This window comes from Mixophyes fleayi, chromosome 11, assembly GCF_038048845.1.
Source record: "Mixophyes fleayi isolate aMixFle1 chromosome 11, aMixFle1.hap1, whole genome shotgun sequence".
Lineage (NCBI taxonomy): Eukaryota > Metazoa > Chordata > Amphibia > Anura > Limnodynastidae > Mixophyes > Mixophyes fleayi.
The window spans coordinates 2706256-2733488 of NC_134412.1; the positions used below are offsets into that span (position 1 = coordinate 2706256).

Below are 27233 nucleotides of genomic sequence, written 5' to 3' on the forward strand. Positions count from 1 at the left end.
TGTACACCAGGGGGCGACATTGTCCACACAATACACAGACATAAAAAAAAATACAACAAACTGGTGGTCTGAACTGATGACCATATGTGGTCCATTGTCTGTGTATTAGGTCACAGCTGCTGGCTCAGTGCAGTTCAGTTCATTCTTTCACTGGTTTTTTCTTGTACTTTAATTCCACGTATTTGATTTTCCACCTGTATATTCAGCAGCAGGGTCTGTGGGTTATTTCTACCCTTGGATGTGATATATTGATATGCAGATCTGTAACATGTAACAATGTGAGCGAGGGATAACGAGATACTCCGAGGTCACCGGGTATAATTATACAATGAGATACCTGATACTGTGCTGCTGATAATTATACACATCACACACAGAGGATTGTGTCTTAGTCTTGTCTGATACAGAAGGCTGCTGAGCTGTGTCCTGTATGGAGAACATAGACACACACTGGGAGCAGCCTCTGCAGGTGCGATCAGCCAGCAGCTTACACGGCTCTGAAAGTAGGGATCAGTGAGCCTTGTTTTCTGATCTTTGTGGCAGGGACATAGAATATCCCATGGGGGTCATCATTTTCAGGGATATTTTTAGTTGCGTGTGACTTAGGTCTGAGGACCTTTTTGTTCCTCATTTCCTGGGTGTCTGTCTCCCCCCCGTTTTGAAGTAGGCAGCAATATAACAAGCTGTAGCCAATCAGATCATCGGAATGTTCACAGCAGTACAAATTATTTCATAGTCCACTTCTCTCCTTTAAATGCCGAGGCTGCTACACAGCGACACCTTCCATTTCCCATTCTTCAATATCTGGTAAAGACAAGTGTTCTGTTGTCATGGAAACGGCTTTACCATCACTATTGTGTGCGGTGAGACATACAGACAAGGTGACACTGGGGCAGATGAATCATTTTCTGGCTTTCTAGTTTACATTCGCTTCAAGTGCTGCTAAGTAAACATATAAACATGAGAAACAGGAAGTAGTATCAGCTACAATGTATCTTAAAACTTCGTCAGATGAGAGATAATGTTTCATATGAAGATGTTACATGATGTGACAGCGCCACCTGCAGGGCCATATAGACATTTATCTGTTCATATAATCACTCTCAGTTGTGTAATCATCATCATCATATATATATAGCGCCACTAATTCTGCAGCGCTGTACAGAGAACTCACTCAGATCAGTCCCTGCCCCATTGGAGTCTACAGTCTATATTCCCTAACACAGACATACAGACAGACTAGGGTAAATTTGATAGCAGCCAATTAACCTACCAGTATGTTTTTGGAGTGTGGGAGGAAACCGGAGCACCCGGAGGAAACCCACGCAAACACGGGGAGAACATGCAAACTCCACACAGATAAGCCCATGGTCGGGAATCAAACTCATGAACCCAGTGCTGTGAGGTAGAAGTGCTAACCACTGAGCCACCATGCTGCCCGATGATACTTAGCAGCATTTTCTCATGGGGTAAAGTAGCAGCCCACAGGAACTAGGGAGAGAAGGTCAAAGAAATATTGCAGTGGGCACTGAGCACCTTCTGAAATATTTTCTGAGTAAGCAGTAGGTCTGACATTCAAGAAACAAAAGATAATACAGTCCACTCTTCTGTACAACGTCTCAAAGTATTTTATTTATATATCATTTTATTTACATTAGCAGAGTGATAACAGAATTGCTAGTTTGCCCTTTCTATGACATCGTTCATTAGATTTGACCTTTTATTCTACTTGCAGGAATCGTATATTTATCACATTACAATCTAAGTTTTCCTTTAGTTAAATGTTCTATAAACATCAGACAAAGAGAAATCTTACAGTGAATTAAACCTGTCCGGTGACTCATAATAAATATAATAAATTATTGCAGTCTGAAAACCTAATAGATGTGACCATCGTCTGTATCCTGCCGGTCTCTGTACTCACTCGCCGATACCGACCAGTCCGGCAATCACTAGGTCCCTGTGCCAGAGCACCTCCGCCAATCCATTCAGCACTGGAGCAGCATCTGCCAGCTCTGTCCTTCCATCGAGGCTGCGCCCGTCACTGAGCCGCGGGCCGTTCACGCTCCTCACCCGCATCACTGGCAGCTGCCACGTCTGCTGGAAGTCAATGATGTCCTGTTCTGTGACATCCGTGTGCATGAACTGGTCCAGCCTGACCTGGAGTCAAGGAACGCAGGAGGTCAATGTGCCACCCAAACCCTTATAAGGTCATGTGACATATTCACCCACTAGGTTATCCCAATAATACAACATTGCATACCAGGACTAAAGCAGTGCTATCCCATTGATCTGGCCTGTAGTGTTGCCTATAACAATGGTTATCAGAGGAGGTCACATAGCGTCTTCCACTTAGACATAGTCAAGGAGCTGGTGATTATATAGGAATATCTCAAAAACCTGGTATGAGTGTATCCACCAATGTCCTTCTACGTGGGCGATACCAGGCATTACTATGGCTATTAGCTGAAGGATACTTGGTGCCGACCACCACCCGGCCCGGGTTCTCATCTCGACTCAGTGTCCGAGAGATCATGGCTGGGATGTCCTCGAATGACGAGCGGTCAGTGAAGGAGAAGAGGAAGAGGACGGCATCAGCTTTTTCTTTACAGGCCTGCAGAGAGGTACATCTGGTTATATCATCATCATCATTATTGTACTCATTACACAGTGACCCCTGGTTATATCATCATCATCATTATTGTACTCATTACACAGTGACCCCTGGTTATATCATCATCATCATTATTGTACTGATTACACACAGACCCCTGGTTATATCATCATCATCATTATTGTACTCATTACACAGTGACCCCTGGTTATATCATCATCATCATTATTGTACTGATTACACACAGACCCCTGGTTATGTCATCATTGTACTCATTACACACAGACCCCTGGTTATATCATCATCATCATTATTGTACTCATTACACAGTGACCCCTGGTTATATCATCATCATCATTATTGTACTCATTACACAGTGACCCCTGGTTATATCATCATCATCATTATTGTACTCATTACACACAGACCCCTGGTTATATCATCATCATCATCATCATTGTACTCATTACACAGTGACCCCTGGTTATATCATCATTGTACTCATTACACACAGACCCCTGGTTATATCATCATCATCATTATTGTACTCATTACACACAGACCCCTGGTTATATCATCATTGTACTCATTACACACAGACCCCTGGTTATATCATCATCATCATTATTGTACTCATTACACAGTGACCCCTGGTTATATCATCATCATCATTATTGTACTCATTACACACAGACCCCTGGTTATGTCATCATCATCATTATTGTACTCATTACACACAGACCACTGGTTATGTCATCATTGTACTCATTACACACAGACCCCTGGTTATATCATCATCATCATCATCATTGTACTCATTACACAGTGACCCCTGGTTATATCATCATTGTACTCATTACACACAGACCCCTGGTTATATCATCATCATCATTATTGTACTGATTACACACAGACCCCTGGTTATATCATCATCATCATTGTACTCATTACACAGTGACCCCTGGTTATATCATCATCATCATTATTGTACTCATTACACACAGACCCCTGGTTATATCATCATCATTGTACTCATTACACAGTGACCCCTGGTTATATCATCATCATCATCATTGTACTCATTACACACAGACCCCTGGTTATATCATCATCATCATTATTGTACTCATTACACAGTGACCCCTGGTTATGTCATCATCATCATTATTGTACTCATTACACAGTGACCCCTGGTTATATCATCATCATCATTATTGTACTGATTACACAGTGACCCCTGGTTATATCATCATCATCATTATTGTACTCATTACACAGTGACCCCTGGTTATATCATCATCATCATTGTACTCATTACACACAGACCCCTGGTTATATCATCATCATCATTATTGTACTCATTACACACAGACCCCTGGTTATATCATCATCATCATTATTGTACTCATTACACAGTGACCCCTGGTTATATCATCATCATCATTGTACTCATTACACACAGACCCCTGGTTATATCATCATCATCATTATTGTACTCATTACACAGTGACCCCTGGTTATATCATCATCATCATTATTGTACTGATTACACAGTGACCCCTGGTTATGTCATCATCATCATTATTGTACTCATTACACACAGACCACTGGTTATGTCATCATCATCATTATTGTACTCATTACACAGTGACCCCTGGTTATGTCATCATCATCATTATTGTACTGATTACACAGTGACCCCTGGTTATATCATCATCATCATTATTGTACTCATTACACAGTGACCCCTGGTTATATCATCATCATCATTATTGTACTGATTACACACAGACCCCTGGTTATATCATCATCATCATTATTGTACTCATTACACACAGACCCCTGGTTATGTCATCATTGTACTCATTACACACAGACCCCTGGTTATATCATCATCATCATTATTGTACTCATTACACAGTGACCCCTGGTTATATCATCATCATCATTATTGTACTCATTACACAGTGACCCCTGGTTATATCATCATCATCATTATTGTACTCATTACACACAGACCCCTGGTTATGTCATCATCATCATTATTGTACTCATTACACACAGACCACTGGTTATGTCATCATTGTACTCATTACACACAGACCCCTGGTTATATCATCATCATCATCATCATTGTACTCATTACACAGTGACCCCTGGTTATATCATCATTGTACTCATTACACACAGACCCCTGGTTATATCATCATCATCATTATTGTACTCATTACACACAGACCCCTGGTTATATCATCATTGTACTCATTACACACAGACCCCTGGTTATATCATCATCATCATTATTGTACTCATTACACAGTGACCCCTGGTTATATCATCATCATCATTATTGTACTGATTACACACAGACCCCTGGTTATGTCATCATTGTACTCATTACACACAGACCCCTGGTTATATCATCATCATCATTATTGTACTGATTACACACAGACCCCTGGTTATGTCATCATTGTACTCATTACACACAGACCCCTGGTTATATCATCATCATCATTATTGTACTCATTACACACAGACCCCTGGTTATATCATCATCATCATTATTGTACTGATTACACACAGACCCCTGGTTATGTCATCATTGTACTCATTACACACAGACCCATGATTATATCATCATCATCATCATTTTACTCATTACACAAAGACCCATGATTATATCATCATCATCATTGTACTCATTACACACAGACCCCTGGTTATATCATCATCATCATTGTACTCATTACACACAGACCCCTGGTTAGATCATCATCATCTTTGTACTCATTACACACAGACCCCTGGTTATATAATCATCATCATCATTTTATTTATTACACGCAGTTACCCCTGGTTATATCATCATCATTGTACTCATTATCCACAGACCCCTGGTTATATCATCATCATCATTATTGTACTCATTACACAGTGACCCCTGGTTATATCATCATCATCATCATTATTGTACTGATTACACACAGACCCCTGGTTATGTCATCATTTTACTCATTACACACAGACCCCTGGTTATATCATCATCATCATTATTGTACTCATTACACACAGACCCCTGGTTATATCATCATTGTACTCATTACACACAGACCCCTGGTTATATCATCATCATCATTATTGTACTCATTACACAGTGACCCCTGGTTATATCATCATCATCATTATTGTACTGATTACACACAGACCCCTGGTTATGTCATCATTGTACTCATTACACACAGACCCCTGGTTATATCATCATCATCATTATTGTACTGATTACACACAGACCCCTGGTTATGTCATCATTGTACTCATTACACACAGACCCCTGGTTATATCATCATCATCATTATTGTACTCATTACACACAGACCCCTGGTTATATCATCATCATCATTATTGTACTGATTACACACAGACCCCTGGTTATGTCATCATTGTACTCATTACACACAGACCCCTGGTTATATCATCATCATCATTATTGTACTCATTACACACAGACCCCTGGTTATATCATCATCATCATTATTGTACTGATTACACAGTGACCCCTGGTTATATCATCATCATCATTATTGTACTGATTACACAGTGACCCCTGGTTATATCATCATCATCATTGTACTCATTACACACAGACCCCTGGTTATATCATCATCATCATTATTGTACTCATTACACAGTGACCCCTGGTTATATCATCATCATCATTGTATTCATTACACAGTGACCCCTGGTTATATCATCATCATCATTATTGTACTCATTACACAGTGACCCCTGGTTATATCATCATCATTATTATTGTACTCATTACACACAGACCCCTGGTTATATCATCATCATTATTGTACTCATTACACAGTGACCCCTGGTTATATCATCATCATCATTATTGTACTGATTACACACAGACCCCTGGTTATATCATCATCATCATTATTGTACTCATTACACAGTGACCCCTGGTTATATCATCATCATCATTATTGTACTGATTACACACAGACCCCTGGTTATATCATCATCATCATTATTGTACTGATTACACACAGACCCCTGGTTATGTCATCATTGTACTCATTACACACAGACCCCTGGTTATATCATCATCATCATTGTACTCATTACACAGTGACCCCTGGTTATATCATCATCATCATTGTACTCATTACACAGTGACCCCTGGTTATATCATCATCATCATTATTGTACTGATTACACACAGACCCCTGGTTATATCATCATCATCATTGTACTCATTACACAGTGACCCCTGGTTATATCATCATCATCATTGTACTCATTACACACAGACCCCTGGTTAGATCATCATCATCTTTGTACTCATTACACACAGACCCCTGGTTATATCATCATCATCATCATTTTATTCATTACACGCAGTTACCCCTGGTTATATCATCATCATTGTACTCATTATCCACAGACCCCTGGTTATATCATCACCATCATTGTACTCATTACACACAGACCCCTGGTTATAACATAATCATCATCATCATCATCATTGTACTCATTACACAGTGACCCCTGGTTATATCATCATCATCATTGTACTCATTACACAAAGACCCATGATTATATCATCATCATCATCATCATTGTACTCATTACACACAGTGACCCCTGGTTATATCATCATCATCATTGTACTCATTACACAGTGACCCCTGGTTATATCATCATCATCATTGTACTCATTACACAGTGACCCCTGGTTATATCATCATCATCATTGTACTCATTACACAGTGACCCCTGGTTATATCATCATCATCATCATTGTACTCATTACACAAAGACCCATGATTATATCATCATCATCATTGTACTCATTACACACAGTGACCCCTGGTTATATCATCATCATCATTGTACTCATTACATACAGTGACCCCTGGTTATATCATCATCATCATTGTACTCATTACACAGTGACCCCTGGTTATATCATCATCATCATTGTACTCATTACACACAGACCCCTGGTTATATCATCATCCTCATTATAGTCATTACATACAGTGACCCCTGGTTATATCATCATCATCATTGTACTCATTACACACAGTGACCCCTGGTTATATCATCATCATCATTGTACTCATTACACACAGACCCATGATTATATCATCATCATCATCATTGTACTCATTACACAATTACCCTTGGTTATATCATCATTGTACTCATTACACAGTGACCCCTGGTTATATCATCATTGTACTCATTATACACAGACCCCTGGTTAGATCATCATCATCTTTGTACTCAATACACACAGTGACCCCTGGTTATATCATCATCATCATCATCATTGTACTCATTACATACAGACCCCTGGTTATATCATCATCATCATCATTGTACTCATTACACAAAGTGACCCCTGGTTATATCATCATCATCATCATCATCATCATTGTACTCATTACACACAGACCCCTGGTTATATCATCATCATTGTATTCATTACACACAGCCCCTGGTTATATCATCATCATCATTGTACTCATTACACAAAGTGACCCCTGGTTATATCATCATCATCATCATTGTACTCATTACACAGTGACCCCTGGTTATATCATCATCATCATCATCATTGTATTCATTACACACAGACCCCTGGTTATATCATTATCATCATTGTACTCATTACATACAGTGACCCCTGGTTATATCATCATCATCATTGTATTCATTACACACAGACCCCTGGTTATATCATCATCATCATTGTACTCATTACATACAGTGACCACTGGTTATATCATCATCATCATTGTATTCATTACACACAGACCCCTGGTTATATCATCATCATCATTGTACTCATTACACAGTGACCCCTGGTTATATCATCATCATCATTGTACTCATTATACACAGAGCCCTGGTTAGATCATCATCATCTTTGTACTCATTACACACAGTGACCCCTGGTTATATCATCATCATCATTGTATTCATTACACAGTAACCCCTGGTTATATCATCATCATCATTGTATTCATTACACACAGACCCCTGGTTATATCATCATCATCATCATCATTGTAATCATTACACACAGACCCCTGGTTATATCATCATCATTGTACTCATTACACAGTGACCCCTGGTTATATCATCATCATCATCATTGTACTCATTACACAAAGTGACCCCTGGTTATATCATCATCATCATTGTATTCATTACACACAGTGACCCCTGGTTATATCATCATCATCATCATCGTATTCATTACACACAGACCCCAGGTTATATCATCATCATCATTGTACTCATTACACACAGACCCCTGGTTATATCATCATCATCATTGTACTCATTACACACAGACCCCTGGTTATATCATCATCATCATTGTACTCATTACACACAGACCCCTGGTTATATCATCATCATCATTGCACTCATTACACAGTGACCCCTGGTTATATCATCATCATCATCATTGTATTCATTACACACAGACCCCCGGTTATATCATCATCATCATTGTATTCATTACACACAGACCCCTGGTTATATCATCATCATCATCATTGTACTCATTACACACAGACCCCTGGTTATATCATCATCATCATTATAGTCATTACATACAGACCCCTGGTTATATCATCATCATCATTGTACTCATTACATACAGTGACCCCTGGTTATATCATCTTCATCATTGTATTCATTACACACAGTGACCCCTGGTTATATCATCATCATCATTGTACTCATTACACAAAGTGACCCCTGGTTATATCATCATCATCATTGTACTCATTACACACAGACCCCTGGTTATATCATCATCATCATTGTACTCATTACATACAGTGACCCCTGGTTATATCATCATCATCATTGTATTCATTACACACAGACCCCTGGTTATATCATCATCATCATTGTACTCATTACACAGTGACCCCTGGTTATATCATCATCATCATTGTACTCATTACACACAGACCCCTGGTTATATCATCATCATCATCATTGTATTCATTACACACAGACCCCTGGTTATATCATCATCATCATTGTACTCATTACACACAGACCCCTGGTTATATCATCATCATCATTGTACTCATTACACAGTGACCCCTGGTTATATCATCATCATCATCATTGTACTCATTACACACAGACCCCTGGTTATATCATCATCATCATCATTGTATTCATTACACACAGACCCCTGGTTATATCATCATCATCGTACTCATTACACACAGACCCCTGGTTATATCATCATCATCATACTCATTACATACAGTGACCCCTGGTTATATCATCATCATAATCATTGTATTCATTACACACAGTGACCCATGGTTATATCATCATCATCATTGTACTCATTACACACAGACCCCTGGTTATATCATCATCATCATTGTACTCATTACATACAGTGACCCCTGGTTATATCATCATCATCATCATTGTATTCATTACACACAGACCCCTGGTTATATCATCATCATCATTGTACTCATTACACACAGACCCCTGGTTATATCATCATTGTACTCATTACACAGTGACCCCTGGTTATATCATCATCATCATCATCATCATCATCATCATTATCGTATTCATTACACAGTGACCCCTGGTTATATCATCATCATCATTGTACTCATTACACAGTGACCCCTGGTTATATCATCATCATTGTACTCATTACACACAGACCCCTGGTTATATCATCATCATCATTGTACTCATTACACACAGACCCCTGGTTATATCATCATCATCATTGTACTCATTACACAGTGACCCCTGGTTATATCATCATCATCATCATCATCGTATTCATTACACAGTGACCCCTGGTTATATCATCATCATCATCATCATCATTGTACTCATTACACAGTGACCCCTGGTTATATCATCATCATCATCATCGTATTCATTACACACAGACCCCTGGTTATATCATCATCATCATTGTACTCATTACATACAGTGACCCCTGGTTATATCATCATCATCATCATCATTGTATTCATTACACACAGTGACCCATGGTTATATCATCATCATCATTGTACTCAATACACACAGACCCCTGGTTATATCATCATCATCATTGTACTCATTACATACAGTGACCCCTGGTTATATCATCATCATCATCATTGTATTCATTACACACAGACCCCTGGTTATATCATCATCATCATTGTACTCATTACACACAGACCCCTGGTTATATCATCATCATTGTACTCATTACACAGTGACCCCTGGTTATATCATCATCATCATCATCGTATTCATTACACAGTGACCCCTGGTTATATCATCATCATCATTGTACTCATTACACAGTGACCCCTGGTTATATCATCATCATCATTGTACTCATTACACACAGACCCCTGGTTATATCATCATCATCATTGTATTCAATACACACAGACCCCTGGTTATATCATCATCATCATTGTACTCATTACATACAGTGACCCCTGGTTATATCATCATCATCATTGTATTCATTACACACAGTGACCCCTGGTTATATCATCATCATCATTGTACTCATTACACATAGACCCCTGGTTATATCATCATCATCATTGTACTCATTACACACAGACCCCTGGTTATATCATCATCATCATTGTACTCATTACATACAGTGACCCCTGGTTATATCATCATCATCATACTCATTACACACAGACCCCTGGTTATATCATCATCATCATCATCATCATTATAGTCATTACATACAGTGAACCCTGGTTATATCATCATCATCATTGTATTCATTACACAGTGACCCCTGGTTATATCATCATCATTGTACTCATTACACACAGTGACCCCTGGTTATATCATCATCATCATCATTGTACTCATTACACACAGTGACCCCTGGTTATATCATCATCATCATCATTGTACTCATTACACACAGACCCCTGGTTATATCATCATCATCATTGTACTCATTACATACAGTGACCCCTGGTTATATCATCATCATCATTGTACTCATTACACACAGTGACCCCTGGTTATATCATCATCATCATTGTACTCATTACACACAGTGACCCCTGGTTATATCATCATCATCATCATTGTACTCATTACACACAGTGACCCCTGGTTATATCATCATCATCATCATTGTATTCATTACACACAGTGACCCCTGGTTATATCATCATCATCATTGTACTCATTACACACAGACCCCTGGTTATATCATCATCATCATTGTACTCATTACATACAGTGACCCCTGGTTATATCATCATCATCATTGTATTCATTACACACAGACCCCTGGTTATATCATCATCCTCATTGTACTCATTACACACAGACCCCTGGTTATATCATCATCATCATTATACTCATTACACACAGACCCCTGGTTATATCATCATCATCATTGTACTCATTACACAAAGTGACCCCTGGTTATATCATCATCATCATTGTACTCATTATACAGTGACCCCTGGTTATATCATCATCATCATTGTACTCATTACACAGTGACCCCTGGTTATATCATCATCATCATACTCATTACACACAGACCCCTGGTTATATCATCATCATCATCATTATAGTCATTACATACAGTGAACCCTGGTTATATCATCATCATCATTGTATTCATTACACAGTGACCCCTGGTTATATCATCATCATTGTACTCATTACACACAGTGACCCCTGGTTATATCATCATCATCATCATTGTACTCATTACACACAGTGACCCCTGGTTATATCATCATCATCATCATCATCATTGTACTCATTACATACAGTGACCCCTGGTTATATCATCATCATCATTGTATTCATTACACACAGTGACCCCTGGTTATATCATCATCATCATTGTACTCATTACACACAGACCCCTGGTTATATCATCATCATCATTGTACTCATTACATACAGTGACCCCTGGTTATATCATCATCATCATTGTATTCATTACACACAGACCCCTGGTTATATCATCATCATCATCGTACTCATTACACACAGACCCCTGGTTATATCATCATCATCATTATACTCATTACACACAGACCCATGATTATATCATCATCATCATTATAGTCATTACATACAGTGACCCCTGGTTATATCATCATCATCATTGTACTCATTACACAAAGTGACCCCTGGTTATATCATCATCATCATTATAGTCATTACATACAGTGAACCCTGGTTATATCATCATCATCATTGTATTCATTACACAGTGACCCCTGGTTATATCATCATCATTGTACTCATTACACACAGTGACCCCTGGTTATATCATCATCATCATCATTGTACTCATTACATACAGTGACCCCTGGTTATATCATCATCATCATTGTATTCATTACACAGTGACCCCTGGTTATATCATCATCATTGTACTCATTACACACAGACCCCTGGTTATATCATCATCATACTAATTACACACAGACCCCTGGTTATATCATCATCATCATTGTACTCATTAAACACAGACCCCTGGTTATATCATCATCATCATCATTGTATTCATTACACAGTGATCCCTGGTTATATCATCATCATCATACTCATTACACACAGACCCCTGGTTATATCATCATCATCATTGTACTCATTACACACAGTGACCCCTGGTTATATCATCATCATCATTGTACTCATTACACACAGTGACCCCTGGTTATATCATCATCATCATCATTGTACTCATTACACACAGTGACCCCTGGTTATATCATCATCATCATCATTGTATTCATTACACACAATGACCCCTGGTTATATCATCATCATTGTACTCATTACACACAGACCCCTGGTTATATCATCATCATTGTACTCATTACATACAGTGACCCCTGGTTATATCATCATCATCATTGTATTCATTACACACAGACCCCTGGTTATATCATCATCATCATTGTACTCATTACACACAGACCCCTGGTTATATCATCATCATCATTATACTCATTACACACAGACCCCTGGTTATATCATCATCATCATTGTACTCATTACACACAGACCCCTGGTTATATCATCATCATTATACTCATTACACACAGACCCATGATTATATCATCATCATCATCATTATAGTCATTACATACAGTGAACCCTGGTTATATCATCATCATCATTGTACTCATTACACACAGACCCCTGGTTATATCATCATCATCATTGTACTCATTACACAGTGACCCCTGGTTATATCATCATCATCATACTCATTACACACAGACCCCTGGTTATATCATCATCATCATCATTATAGTCATTACATACAGTGAACCCTGGTTATATCATCATCATCATTGTATTCATTACACAGTGACCCCTGGTTATATCATCATCATTGTACTCATTACACACAGTGACCCCTGGTTATATCATCATCATCATCATTGTACTCATTACACACAGTGACCCCTGGTTATATCATCATCATCATCATCATTGTACTCATTACATACAGTGACCCCTGGTTATATCATCATCATCATTGTATTCATTACACACAGTGACCCCTGGTTATATCATCATCATCATTGTACTCATTACATACAGTGACCCCTGGTTATATCATCATCATCATTGTATTCATTACACACAGACCCCTGGTTATATCATCATCATCATTGTACTCATTACACACAGACCCCTGGTTATATCATCATCATCATTATACTCATTACACACAGACCCATGATTATATCATCATCATCATTATAGTCATTACATACAGTGACCCCTGGTTATATCATCATCATCATTGTACTCATTACACAAAGTGACCCCTGGTTATATCATTATCATCATTGTACTCATTATACAGTGACCCCTGGTTATATCATCATCATCATTGTACTCATTACACAGTGACCCCTGGTTATATCATCATCATCATACTCATTACACACAGACCCCTGGTTATATGATCATCATCATCATCATCATTATAGTCATTACATACAGTGAACCCTGGTTATATTATCATCATCATTGTATTCATTACACAGTGACCCCTGGTTATATCATCATCATTGTACTCATTACACACAGTGACCCCTGGTTATATCATCATCATCATCATTGTACTCATTACATACAGTGACCCCTGGTTATATCATCATCATCATTGTATTCATTACACAGTGACCCCTGGTTATATCATCATCATTGTACTCATTACACACAGACCCCTGGTTATATCATCATCATACTCATTACACACAGACCCCTGGTTATATCATCATCATCATTGTACTCATTAAACACAGACCCCTGGTTATATCATCATCATCATCATTGTATTCATTACACAGTGATCCCTCGTTATATCATCATCATCATACTCATTACACACAGACCCCTGGTTATATCATCATCATCATTGTACTCATTAAACACAGACCCCTGGTTATATCATCATCATCATCATTGTACTCATTAAACACAGACCCCTGATTATATCATCATCATCATCATACTCATTACACACAGACCCCTGGTTATATCATCATCATCATTGTACTCATTACAAAAAGTGACCCCTGGTTATATCATCATCATCATTATACTCATTACACACAGACCCCTGGTTATATCATCATCATCATTGTACTCATTACACACAGACCCCTGGTTATATCATCATCATTATACTCATTACACACAGACCCATGATTATATCATCATCATCATCATTATAGTCATTACATACAGTGAACCCTGGTTATATCATCATCATCATTGTACTCATTACACACAGACCCCTGGTTATATCATCATCATCATTGTACTCATTACACAGTGACCCCTGGTTATATCATCATCATCATACTCATTACACACAGACCCCTGGTTATATCATCATCATCATCATTATAGTCATTACATACAGTGAACCCTGGTTATATCATCATCATCATTGTATTCATTACACAGTGACCCCTGGTTATATCATCATCATTGTACTCATTACACACAGTGACCCCTGGTTATATCATCATCATCATCATTGTACTCATTACACACAGTGACCCCTGGTTATATCATCATCATCATCATCATTGTACTCATTACATACAGTGACCCCTGGTTATATCATCATCATCATTGTATTCATTACACACAGTGACCCCTGGTTATATCATCATCATCATTGTACTCATTACATACAGTGACCCCTGGTTATATCATCATCATCATTGTATTCATTACACACAGACCCCTGGTTATATCATCATCATCATTGTACTCATTACACACAGACCCCTGGTTATATCATCATCATCATTATACTCATTACACACAGACCCATGATTATATCATCATCATCATTATAGTCATTACATACAGTGACCCCTGGTTATATCATCATCATCATTGTACTCATTACACAAAGTGACCCCTGGTTATATCATTATCATCATTGTACTCATTATACAGTGACCCCTGGTTATATCATCATCATCATTGTACTCATTACACAGTGACCCCTGGTTATATCATCATCATCATACTCATTACACACAGACCCCTGGTTATATGATCATCATCATCATCATCATTATAGTCATTACATACAGTGAACCCTGGTTATATTATCATCATCATTGTATTCATTACACAGTGACCCCTGGTTATATCATCATCATTGTACTCATTACACACAGTGACCCCTGGTTATATCATCATCATCATCATTGTACTCATTACATACAGTGACCCCTGGTTATATCATCATCATCATTGTATTCATTACACAGTGACCCCTGGTTATATCATCATCATTGTACTCATTACACACAGACCCCTGGTTATATCATCATCATACTCATTACACACAGACCCCTGGTTATATCATCATCATCATTGTACTCATTAAACACAGACCCCTGGTTATATCATCATCATCATCATTGTATTCATTACACAGTGATCCCTCGTTATATCATCATCATCATACTCATTACACACAGACCCCTGGTTATATCATCATCATCATTGTACTCATTAAACACAGACCCCTGGTTATATCATCATCATCATCATTGTACTCATTAAACACAGACCCCTGATTATATCATCATCATCATCATACTCATTACACACAGACCCCTGGTTATATCATCATCATCATTGTACTCATTACAAAAAGTGACCCCTGGTTATATCATCATCATTGTACTCATTACACACAGTGACCCCTGGTTATTTCATCATCATCATCATCATCATCATTGTACTCATTACACAGTGACCCCTGGTTATAGCATCATCATCATCATTGTATTTATTACACAGTGACCCCTGGTTTTATTATCATCATCATACTCATTAAACACAGACCCCTGGTTATATCATCATCATTGTACTCATTACACACAGTGACCCCTGGTTATATCATCATCATCGTTGTATTCATTACACAGTGATCATTGGTTATATCATCATCATCATCATCATTGTACTCATTACACAGTGACCCCTGGTTATATCATCATCATCGTCATCATCATCGTACTCATTACACAGTGACCCCTGGTTATACCATCATCATTGTGAGTATACCGGGTTTAATGTAACCTTCTGCGCCGTGCAGCTGGCCTACCCGGTACCTACCCAAGGTTCAAAATCACCCAGGCAAATATCCAAAATAATACTAATAAGTTTATTTAAAAAAATGGTAGCACAAAACAGCAATAAACATATTAAAATAATAACATGCAACAAATAATACTACAGTCTGACACAGACAACATACAGGGTATAATGAAAACACCTCACCAGTATCCTTGTCACTCTCAGGGACTGCTGTCTATCAATCCAAGCTTATCCCCCTCTCTTGTTTAAGGTTACCAGCAAAGGTAGCGGCTTTGCGTCACTGTCACTCCGCTTTCGGCAGACACACCGCTCCCCAAGACCTGGAAAGGTATTTCAGGGCAACAGCAGTACTCCAGGGACCGATTGTTCCTTTCCTGTCAGGGGCAGAAATGTATCTCTCAACGCCAGAGCGGACTTCAGCTATCACTTGGTAGTGAATGCCAATTTGCTGTCCTCTAGAACTCTCTTTTAAGCCTAAAAATTACCTCATCAGCAATTTCAGGACCTGCCTGATTGGTCATTTTCTGTGTTTACCATTTCACAGCTAAACATACAGCCAGAGGAATAGCAGATGAGTCACTCCTGATTTAATTAGGGACAGGTATTGTTCTGTGGCTATACAGCAGAGTTTATTAAAACAGGAGAGATCACAATCCAGACACATTTACATTTAAATACACAATGCAGTCCTCTGTAGTTAAACATCCAGCCCACATCTAAACTAAGACAAGAGACCCCCTGGTGTGATGTACATTCATACAGGACTTTTGGACAATAACCCTTTAGCCTAGACTGAAACAATGGGCTAGTCTGCAAGATAACGATACATGCTGGCAGACATTTTACTACTTTCAAAATAGAATATATACAAGTCTAAATATGACTGAGAAATATGGGGAACCAGAGGGCTAGAAAAAGTGTATGCTTTTATAGTCCGCAGTTGACAGGTTGAGGTGATATTAATACCTCGTTTCCCCACAATCATCATTGTACTCAATACACACAGACCCCTAGTTATATCATCATCACTGTACTCATTACACACAGTAACCCCTGGTTATATCATCATCATCATTGTACTCGTTTCACAGAGTGACCCCTGGTTATATCATCATCATCATCATTGTACTCATTATACACAGTAACCCCTGGTTATATCATTATCATTGTACTCATTACACAGAGTGACCCCTGGTTATATCATCATCATCATCATTGTACTCGTTACACAGAGTGACCCCTGGTTATATCATCATCATTGTACTCGTTACACAGAGTGACCCCTGGTTATATCATCATCATCATCATTGTACTCGTTACACAGAGTGACCCCTGGTTATATCATCATTGTACTCATTACACACAGTGATCCCTGGTTATATCATCATCATCATTGTACTCGTTACACAGAGTGACCCCTGGTTATATCATCATTGTACTCATTACACAGTGACCCCTGGTTATATCATCATCATCATTGTACTCGTTACACACAGTGACCCCTGGTTATATCATCATCATCATCTTTGTACTCATTACACACAGTGACCCCTGGTTATATCATCATCATCATCATCTTTGTACTCATTATAGATGTTTGAACTAAATAGGTTTCTTCATCTTCACAGTAACTCTATAAATTCAAGAGCAGTCACCATTAATAAGTGCAAACTGCAGTAAGGGAGCATAATGCAGACAATGTGTTGCGTTTAATATCAGTGTCAGACGGTTGCAGAGAAGGAGTTAGAGACAGAGGGAATAGAGCTGGGTCTCCGGGGGATGATGGAGGTCGTGAGCTCCATAAACTGGACATGTTATAAGAGAGGAAGGGGATGAGGGCAGTTAGAAACTGTAAGAGACAGGAGTGTACATTTAGTTGTGGTCGGTACAGGGGTCAGCGATACGGGGTGCGGGTACCTACGGGCAGAATGTGATCAAACTTCCTCAATGCAGACTCTCCGCAGTCCCAGAACTGGAAGGAGAAGATAACGGGACGGGCGCTGTCTCGGGGGCGCGCTGGCCAGTGCACGCAGGTCGTCTGGATTCCTAACGGGGCACAGGAGTTTCAATTAAGTATATATAAGTAAAACATTCATTATGAATCCCTGTCAGATCCTCCATCATACAGGGAAGGAATGTATTTAGTTACTGCTGTACCATAAATCCAGATGTTAGCAACATTATAACACAGGTCGTTACTGATGAGCCTGATGTGCGGCCAATCCTCACCAGACCCACTGCAGGCAGAGGACTTGTATGTACTATTTGGCTGGATCACCAAGAAGGAGCTCAGGCCTGGTGAGGCAACTTATTGGGTGTGACTGCTTGGACCAATAGGAAGCTGCAATACCGGGATTGGTTCACACAACCCCCCTTCCACGTTTGGTTTAATCCTGCTCAGCAAGGGGTGGATGGGGCTGGGACCGGTGCAAACTGCTCGGATAATCCCAAGAACCAATTCAGGCTGTTCATAATCATTTCATTTTTTACTTAACTTTTCAAGGGGGTACTGTACTATTCTGTAATATATAATCTGCCACTGAGGCCGCGCAGGCCCTATCCACCGCCTGGCCCTATCCACCTGGTAGATACGCCCTTGTCCTACAGCTGCCTATAGGTTTCTGGAGAAATTGAATGCAAGGAAACTACATAATGGATGTAACTAATCCCGCACTCTTATCATGCAGCCTGGGTGTTATATACCACACCAAGGTCACCCGGACATCTCACCTGTCGTCTCGTGGTGCATGCTGGGAACCTCCAGGCCGCACAGTTTAGCGATAAGGGCCGTTTTCCCAACACCACTTTTCCCACAGACAAAGATCTTGTAGTTGGCAATATCAGTAGGGAGCTGCGGAGGGAGCACCGGCCTCTCAATCAGCCCTGTGGAAGAAGAAATAACATTGTATCTCAGTGTTTAATGACTAGTGAGGGCTCCTTAATACAGTAGAGTGAGTCATCACTCTAGATCCAGGACCGTCACCTATGGGTCAGTGATCCGGGGAGGATGGGTCTCCGAGTTCCTCTCTGCAAACTGTCTGCTTCTCATTAGCAACATTATTATATTATAAAAACCCCAGATTCCTATTCATTATCAAGTTTAACAAAAAAAAAAACAGTCTTCATTTGCATAACAGTATTAATCAGAAATTGAACATGGTTTTTGGTTCAAAAGCATCAAACAAAAATCCACATGTCCTAAATCTAGAATATGTGCTGCAGGGGACGTCTGCGGTTGACCAGCAGAGGGCAGTGTGGTTGAAGCACTGGTGAGCTGTAATATCTAAGATTGGCCAGCAGAGGGTAGTGTGTTGATAGCACTAGTGAGGTGTAAGGTCTGCAATTGGCCAGCAGAGGGCAGTGTGTTTACAGCAGCATAGGGAGGTGTAATATCTCAGATAGACCAGCAAAGGGCAGTGTGGATAAAGCAGTTAGGAACTGTAATTTCCCAGATCCACCAGCAGAGAGCAGTAGTGATATAGCAGTATAGTGAGGTGTAATGTCTGAGATAGGCCAGCCGATGGCAGTGTGGATAAAGCAGTTAGGAGGTGTAATATCCCAGATCCACCAGCAGAGGGCAGTAGTGATATAGTCGTATAGTGAGGTGTAATGTCTGAAACAGACAGAGGGCAGTTTGGATACAGCAGCATAGAGAGATGTAATATATCAGGTAGACCTGCAGACGGCAGTGTGGATATAGCAGAAAATGGAAGTGTAATGTATGAGATTGGCCAGCAGAGGGCAGTGTGGATGTAGCAGTAGGGTGGTGTAATATCTGAGATAAACCAGCAGACGGCAGTGTGGATAAAGCAGTTAGGAAGTGTAATGTTCCAAATCCACCAGCAGAGGACAGCGTGGCTATAGCAGTATAGGGAGGTGTAATGTCTCAGACAGATCAGCAGAGGGCATTGTGGATATAGGAGAATATGGAGGTGTAATGTATGAAATTGGCCATCAGGGGGCAGTGTGGATATAGGGGAATATGGAGGTGTAATCTATGAAATTGGCCAGCAGAGGGAAGTGTGGCTACAGCAGTATAGGGAGCTGTAATGTCTTAGACAGACCAGCAGAGGGCAGTGTGGATAAAGCAGTTAGGAGGTGTAATGTCCCAGATCCACCAGCAGAGGGTAGTGTGGATATAGCAGTATAGGGAGGTGTAATGTATGAGATTGTCCAGCAAAGGGCAGTGTGGCTATAGCAGTATAGGGAGGTGTAATGTCTGATAGAGAACAGCAGAGGGCAGTGCGGATAAAGCATATAGGAGGTGTAATGTCCCAAATACACCAGAAGAGGGCAGTGTGGCTATAGCAGTATAGGGAGGTGTAATGTCTAATAGAGACCAGCAGAGGGCAATGTGGATAAAGCAGATAGGAGGTGTAATGTTCCAAATCCACCAGCAGAGGACAGTGTGGCTATAGCAGTATAGGGAGGTATAATGTCTCAGACAGATCAGCAGAGGGCATTGTGGATATAGGAGAATATGGAGGTGTAATGTATGAAATTGGCCATCAGAGGGCAGTGTGGATATAGGAGAATATGGAGGTGTAATCTATGAGATTGGCCAGCAGAGGACAGTGTGGCTATAGCAGTATAAGGAGGTGTAATATCTCAGACAGACCAGCAGAGGGCAGTGTGAATAAAGCAATTAGGAGGTGTAATGTATCAGAACCACCAGCAGAGGGCAGTAGTGATATAGCAGTATAGGGAGGTGTAATGTCTCAGGCAGACCAGCAGAGGGCAGTGTGGATATAGTAGAATATGGAGGGGTAATGTATGAGATTGGCCAGCAGAGGGCAGTGTGGATGTAGCAGTAGGGAGGTGTTATAGTAGTCATATAGCAGTATAGGGAGGTGTAATGTCTGATAGAGACCAGCAGTGAGAATAAAGCAGTGAAGAGGTGTAATGTCCCAGAACCACCAGCAGAGGGCAGTTTGGCTATAGCAGTATAGGGAGCTGTAATATCTCAGACAGACCAGCAGAGGGCAGTGTGAATAAAGCAATTAGGAGGTGTAATGTTCCAGATCCACCAGCAGAGGGCAGTAGTGATATAGCAGTATAGGGAGGTGTAATGTCTCAGGTCGACCGGCAGATGGCAGTGTATTACCGAACATCCGCCGTTTCCTCTTGCGCAGGACGCAGGTCACATAGTCCCGACCTTCCGGGGTCTGCTGCCAGTCGGACAGGATCAGGGTCCCGGGTTTGGAAACAGGTGTCCGGTACATTACGAGTCCAGAGTCCGGTGAACGGCTACATACGGGGTACCAGACGCTGTATCGTAACGTCACGTGTCCGGCGTCTCCGGGGGAACAGACGCCAGTGACACGTGTCTACTCCGACCACGCCCACACTTTACATTATTCATGATATAATTTACATATCGGAGTCCCGGGAGCTCAGACTCCTCCCCCCAGTAACGGAGGTGTCTCCTGTGCCGGTGTCAGTGACCCCGCTGATGTCCCGTAGACGTGTTACCCCCCCCGGTGTCCGCGGTTATTCTAAATCCTCTGAACGCGCTAATCCTGTCCCCAGGAGCCGTCATGTCTCACAGACCCCTCCTGTGATCTTCACCACTAGAGGTCCCACCTCCCCCCTCACTAGAGCTCAGCAGTGCCGGCTGGGGGCAGTCAGATGCTCTGTGTCCCAGCAGCTCTCATCCATCCATCAGGAATGTGCAGCCACTTCTGGGGGTCCTCATGGTCTGTAGAGAACGATTCTGAGGTCTGGTGACCATGACACAGGTGTGTAACATGTTACATACATCAGGAGCCCTGAGTTCTGCTCCTAGTACCGGAATCTGATGTTTCTGAAAATAGGGATCACTGGTCCCCAGGCAGATAGATCACATGACACAGGTGTGTAACATGTTACATACATCAGGAGCCCTGAGTTCTGCTCCTAGTACCGGAATCTGATGTTTCTGAAAATAGGGATCACTGGTCCCCAGGCAGATAGATCACGTGACACAGGCGTGTAACATGTTACATACATCAGGAGCCCTGAGTTCTGCTTCTAGTACCAGAATCTGGAATGTTTCTGAAAATAGGGATCACTGGTCCCCAGGCAGATAGATCACATGACACAGGTGTGTAACATGTTACATACATCAGGAGCCCTGAGTTCTGCTCCTAGTACCAGAATCTGATATGTTTCTGAAAATAGGGATCACTGGTCCCCAGGCAGATAGATCACATGACACAGGCGTGTAACATGTTACATACATCAGGAGCCCTGAGTTCTGCTCCTAGTACCGGAATCTGGAATGTTTCTGAAAATAGGGATCACTGGTCCCCAGGCAGATAGATCACATGACACAGGTGTGTAACATGTTACATACATCAGGAGCCCCGAGTTCTGCTCCTAGTACCAGAATCTGATATGTTTCTGAAAATAGGGATCACTGGTCCCCGGGCAGATAGATCACATGACACAGGCGTGTAACATACTACACTGCAGACCTGATATTGTGAAAGAGGATCCTTCCCTCAGGTTACAACATTGCCCTGTGTTGGATACAGATGTATGTAGAGAGCAGCTTTTTGTCTCCCAGGGTCTCTGACTGATGGTATAAAGTCACAGCTGAAGAGCACATAATGGAACAAGTAATAGCAGCATTGTGATTATTGGGTTTCCTCCTCTATCCTACATAGAAAGGTTACATGGCCGTAAGTTTACTGTACATAGAACACGCCAGCTGTCACATCTCACGTGTTGTGTGTACCAGACCGTCTTACATACATCTCAGCACACGTCACGTGCACCAGAACGTACCCCTGGTCTGGTAATAGAGGGATAGTTACAAACAGGTCACATCTCCCTCACAAGACATCTCCTGTTTCTCTCAAACATGTTGTAAAATCATTATATTATATGGGCTAAAACACGTATTAAAATTTCCAGGGCCAGTTATTAAATGACATCTACTTAAAAAATTACAAAAGGGATAAATAACATTTAAGTTACTGTATGAACTGTTACATAGAGGCGCAATTTACATCACAGTGAGGAGACAGCTGCTATGTGATGTGAAGTGTTTATTGGATGTAATCTCCTCGTGTTCTCCTATAGCTGCAGCCTGTGGACCCCGAGGCTGCGTCACACCGGATGTTACCATCACACACTGCCCTTTAAATAACTGGATCTGCATTACCAAATTATCTTTATGTAATCTATAATTTAGTAGTCTGGTTTCTGTATAATTATGTTTAGTTTATTAATGTATTATGCATCTTTCCTGCCCATTGTATATTACTTTAAACTTCATTTACTGCACAGCAGACCTTATAAATAAAAGATAAGAAAAGTATTCTATAACTGAATAATATACACAACATAAGTGGAGTATTTATAGGTAATATCTCCCCCATACTCTGTCACACTTCTGCAACAGGCTGCCATGTTAGGTGGGAGGAGCTTCTATAACTGAGCAGGCACAGACTGAGTGACATTGTGACAGACTTGCTGTACAGAAATGCAGTGTAGCTGCTTTGAGAACACAAAGCATCGTTGTCTCTTCGGTCAACTGAGCAATTACATAAAGATTAAAACCTAAACCCACAGATGGAGGCCATCTTTGTTCACGTTATGGAGTCTTATGTGAGGACATGAAGCAGTATCGGATTTGAGGGAGAAGAGCATCTGATGTATAATTATGTTATCTTTATTACTCTGGAAATGAAGATCATGATGAATGAACGGGTGTCAGAGGAAGACATTAAAGCTGATCTCCATATTTATAAACATAAGCTGGGGCTGTCCTTACAACAGATGTTTATAACCACATAAATACACTTACAGCAGTTCTTATATTCCAGGACCTCCTATAGATTGTTGTCTGTACTGTGGGTTATTGAAAAACATTCCTTTATGTAACCACTGAAGACAAAGCTTTGAAGTTACAACCACTGCTGTGATGAACACATAAGAGACCAGCACAGCGATACAGCCCACACATAACGTCATACATGAAACCGCACAGAAGACCATCCCGCAGTTCTACAAATATTGCTTTATTTAGGTTTTCTCTTGCGTTTAGTTCGGCCTCCCACATGGCCACAGAATACTACATCTCCAAACTCACACAACCCACCTCTCCAGTCATTATGTACTAATCATTTTTGTGTCTTACCAAACGCTTCCACAATAGCCGGACAGCCGCAGAGTGCCAGACCTTCATCTAAGTGCTCCCATAACATTTACAGGGGTAGTACCACAAATATGTTTAAAAAAAACCATGATAGCTCTGATAGCAAATTACATGTAGCGCACAGAGTGCCACCGAGTACATTATACTACTGTGAGGACAACTGGGTCGCAGCGCAGTGAAAAGATTTAAAATGTGGTTCCCTCCGCTGCAGGGATACCAGAATTCATACTATGGAAAACAAAGAAAAGAAAAAAAACAAAATGCAAAAATATTGTCATTTAAAGTGTACAAGTTGACTACAAACAGTGCAGGCGGCCATGTGTGGGCTGCGCCAATTTCACGCCTCTGATGTCACCAATTCATAGTATACAGATAGGCCATCTCATGATTATTGGCTCCTCCCACAAAATGGCTGCCTCCACTGTGGCCAGATCTGTGCTGTCAGAACATTGCAGGAGCCCAGGAAAGGCCTGAACGTGTTACCTAAGCATCAAAGCTATTATTTCATTTACTGGCTCATGTCTGAAATCCGGGGACAAACCACACAGGGTCAAGTAGTGTAAAATAGGTAAAAACGGAGCCGGGACAGGGGGAACATTCCCCGATAACGGTCTCTGGTGTCCACGGTTCACATTATCTCTTGGCTCGTACGAAATACAAGGCGTTGGTTTTGGGGTAATATTTGACGTTCTGTTTTTTGTCCATGAGCCCTCCAAAAATGATGAGTTCCCCCCGACCCTGCACAACAGTGTGTAAGCTGGTCTCGGGGGGACCCACCACAGAGCTGCTGCTGAACACCTTCCATTTTACACGGCCCCGTTCCCGGGTCCCCTGAATGTCCAAGGCGTACATCTGCATGGGCTTGCAGTTCATGCTCTGATATAAGGGTTTCCCCACATTGAGTGACTGAGGCGGGTGATGCCCCAGACGACGGGCGATCGGGGGCAGGGCGTGGCCATCACTCTGGGCCGAGGCTGGACGGGCAGCTGCTGCTTCAGTTCCGCTGCTGGGTGAGCTCGGGGAGGAGAGGGTTGGGGGGCTTATTGGGTTTGTAACCCCATGTGATGAGGAGGATGACTGTGAGGACGTCGCCAGGGCTCGGACAGCTTCTAGTCCCCTGCGAAGTGCTCCAGGCGACACTATTCCGGAATAAGTGGATGTGACGTGAGGCGGAGTGTGGATGCCGTTGGTTTGCTCTGGTGGGTTTCTACTTGCAGAGTCTAGATCCAGGTCGCCCCTTTTCCAATCTTCAGCACTAAGACACAGATCACTCTGGTCTGGAAGGGAGCCCCTGCGTGTAGCCAGCGGGGTCTTGTGCTCACAGCCCTCAGCAGCAGGGGGAGACAGGATCTGCAGGGGGCTGTCCAGAGCTGCAGCAGGAGATATACTGCCCCCATTCAGGACTGGGGACAGGCCGTCGCCTCTTGCTGGTGACAAGCTGCCTTCGCGAGATCCACCGGCTGCATGCCTAGGAGCCCGAGGCCTGAGAGTCCCCCAGCGGCCATTCACACAAGGGGCTTCGTCCGGCGCTCTGACGGGAGAGTGCGAACGGTACTCCCGAGTCTCCGGAGCCAGGGCAGGTGGTGTCGCACTGATCGGAGAAGGACGGGAGTTCAAGCTTGGACTGAGAGGAGCGAGGCCACTGGGTGCCTGACTAAATACCACCACGCACTGACCCACCTGCAGGAGAGAAGGGGACAGTTACTGACACGGAACATTTATAACCAGAGAACAGGTCTGGCCAGTATTAGATGCACACTATGCTGGTATTACACTTCATACACA

At 41.2% G+C, this 27233-nt stretch overlaps 2 protein-coding genes across 2 annotated transcripts in view; both read right to left on the reverse strand.

Moving 5' to 3' along the window:
- Nucleotides 1-1619: 1619 nt before the first annotated feature.
- Nucleotides 1620-23004, reverse strand: CPLANE2 (ciliogenesis and planar polarity effector complex subunit 2). Its single transcript, XM_075191329.1, has 5 exons — nt 22410-23004; nt 20036-20188; nt 19227-19351; nt 2478-2614; nt 1620-2155 (listed from the first exon to the last, which is right to left on the reverse strand). Exons 1-5 carry the CDS (start codon nt 22525-22527, stop codon nt 1921-1923), a joined length of 768 nt encoding a protein of 255 aa, XP_075047430.1. The 5' UTR covers nt 22528-23004; the 3' UTR covers nt 1620-1920.
- Nucleotides 23005-25290: 2286 nt separating this feature from the next.
- The window catches only part of FBXO42 (F-box protein 42), a 36977-nt gene continuing 35034 nt past the window's right edge, over nt 25291-27233 (reverse strand). Inside the window, exon 10 of the mRNA XM_075191570.1 lies at nt 25291-27128. Coding sequence (XP_075047671.1) covers nt 26082-27128 — 1047 coding nt within the window. The 3' untranslated portion in view covers nt 25291-26081. The remainder of the gene's footprint in view (nt 27129-27233) is intronic.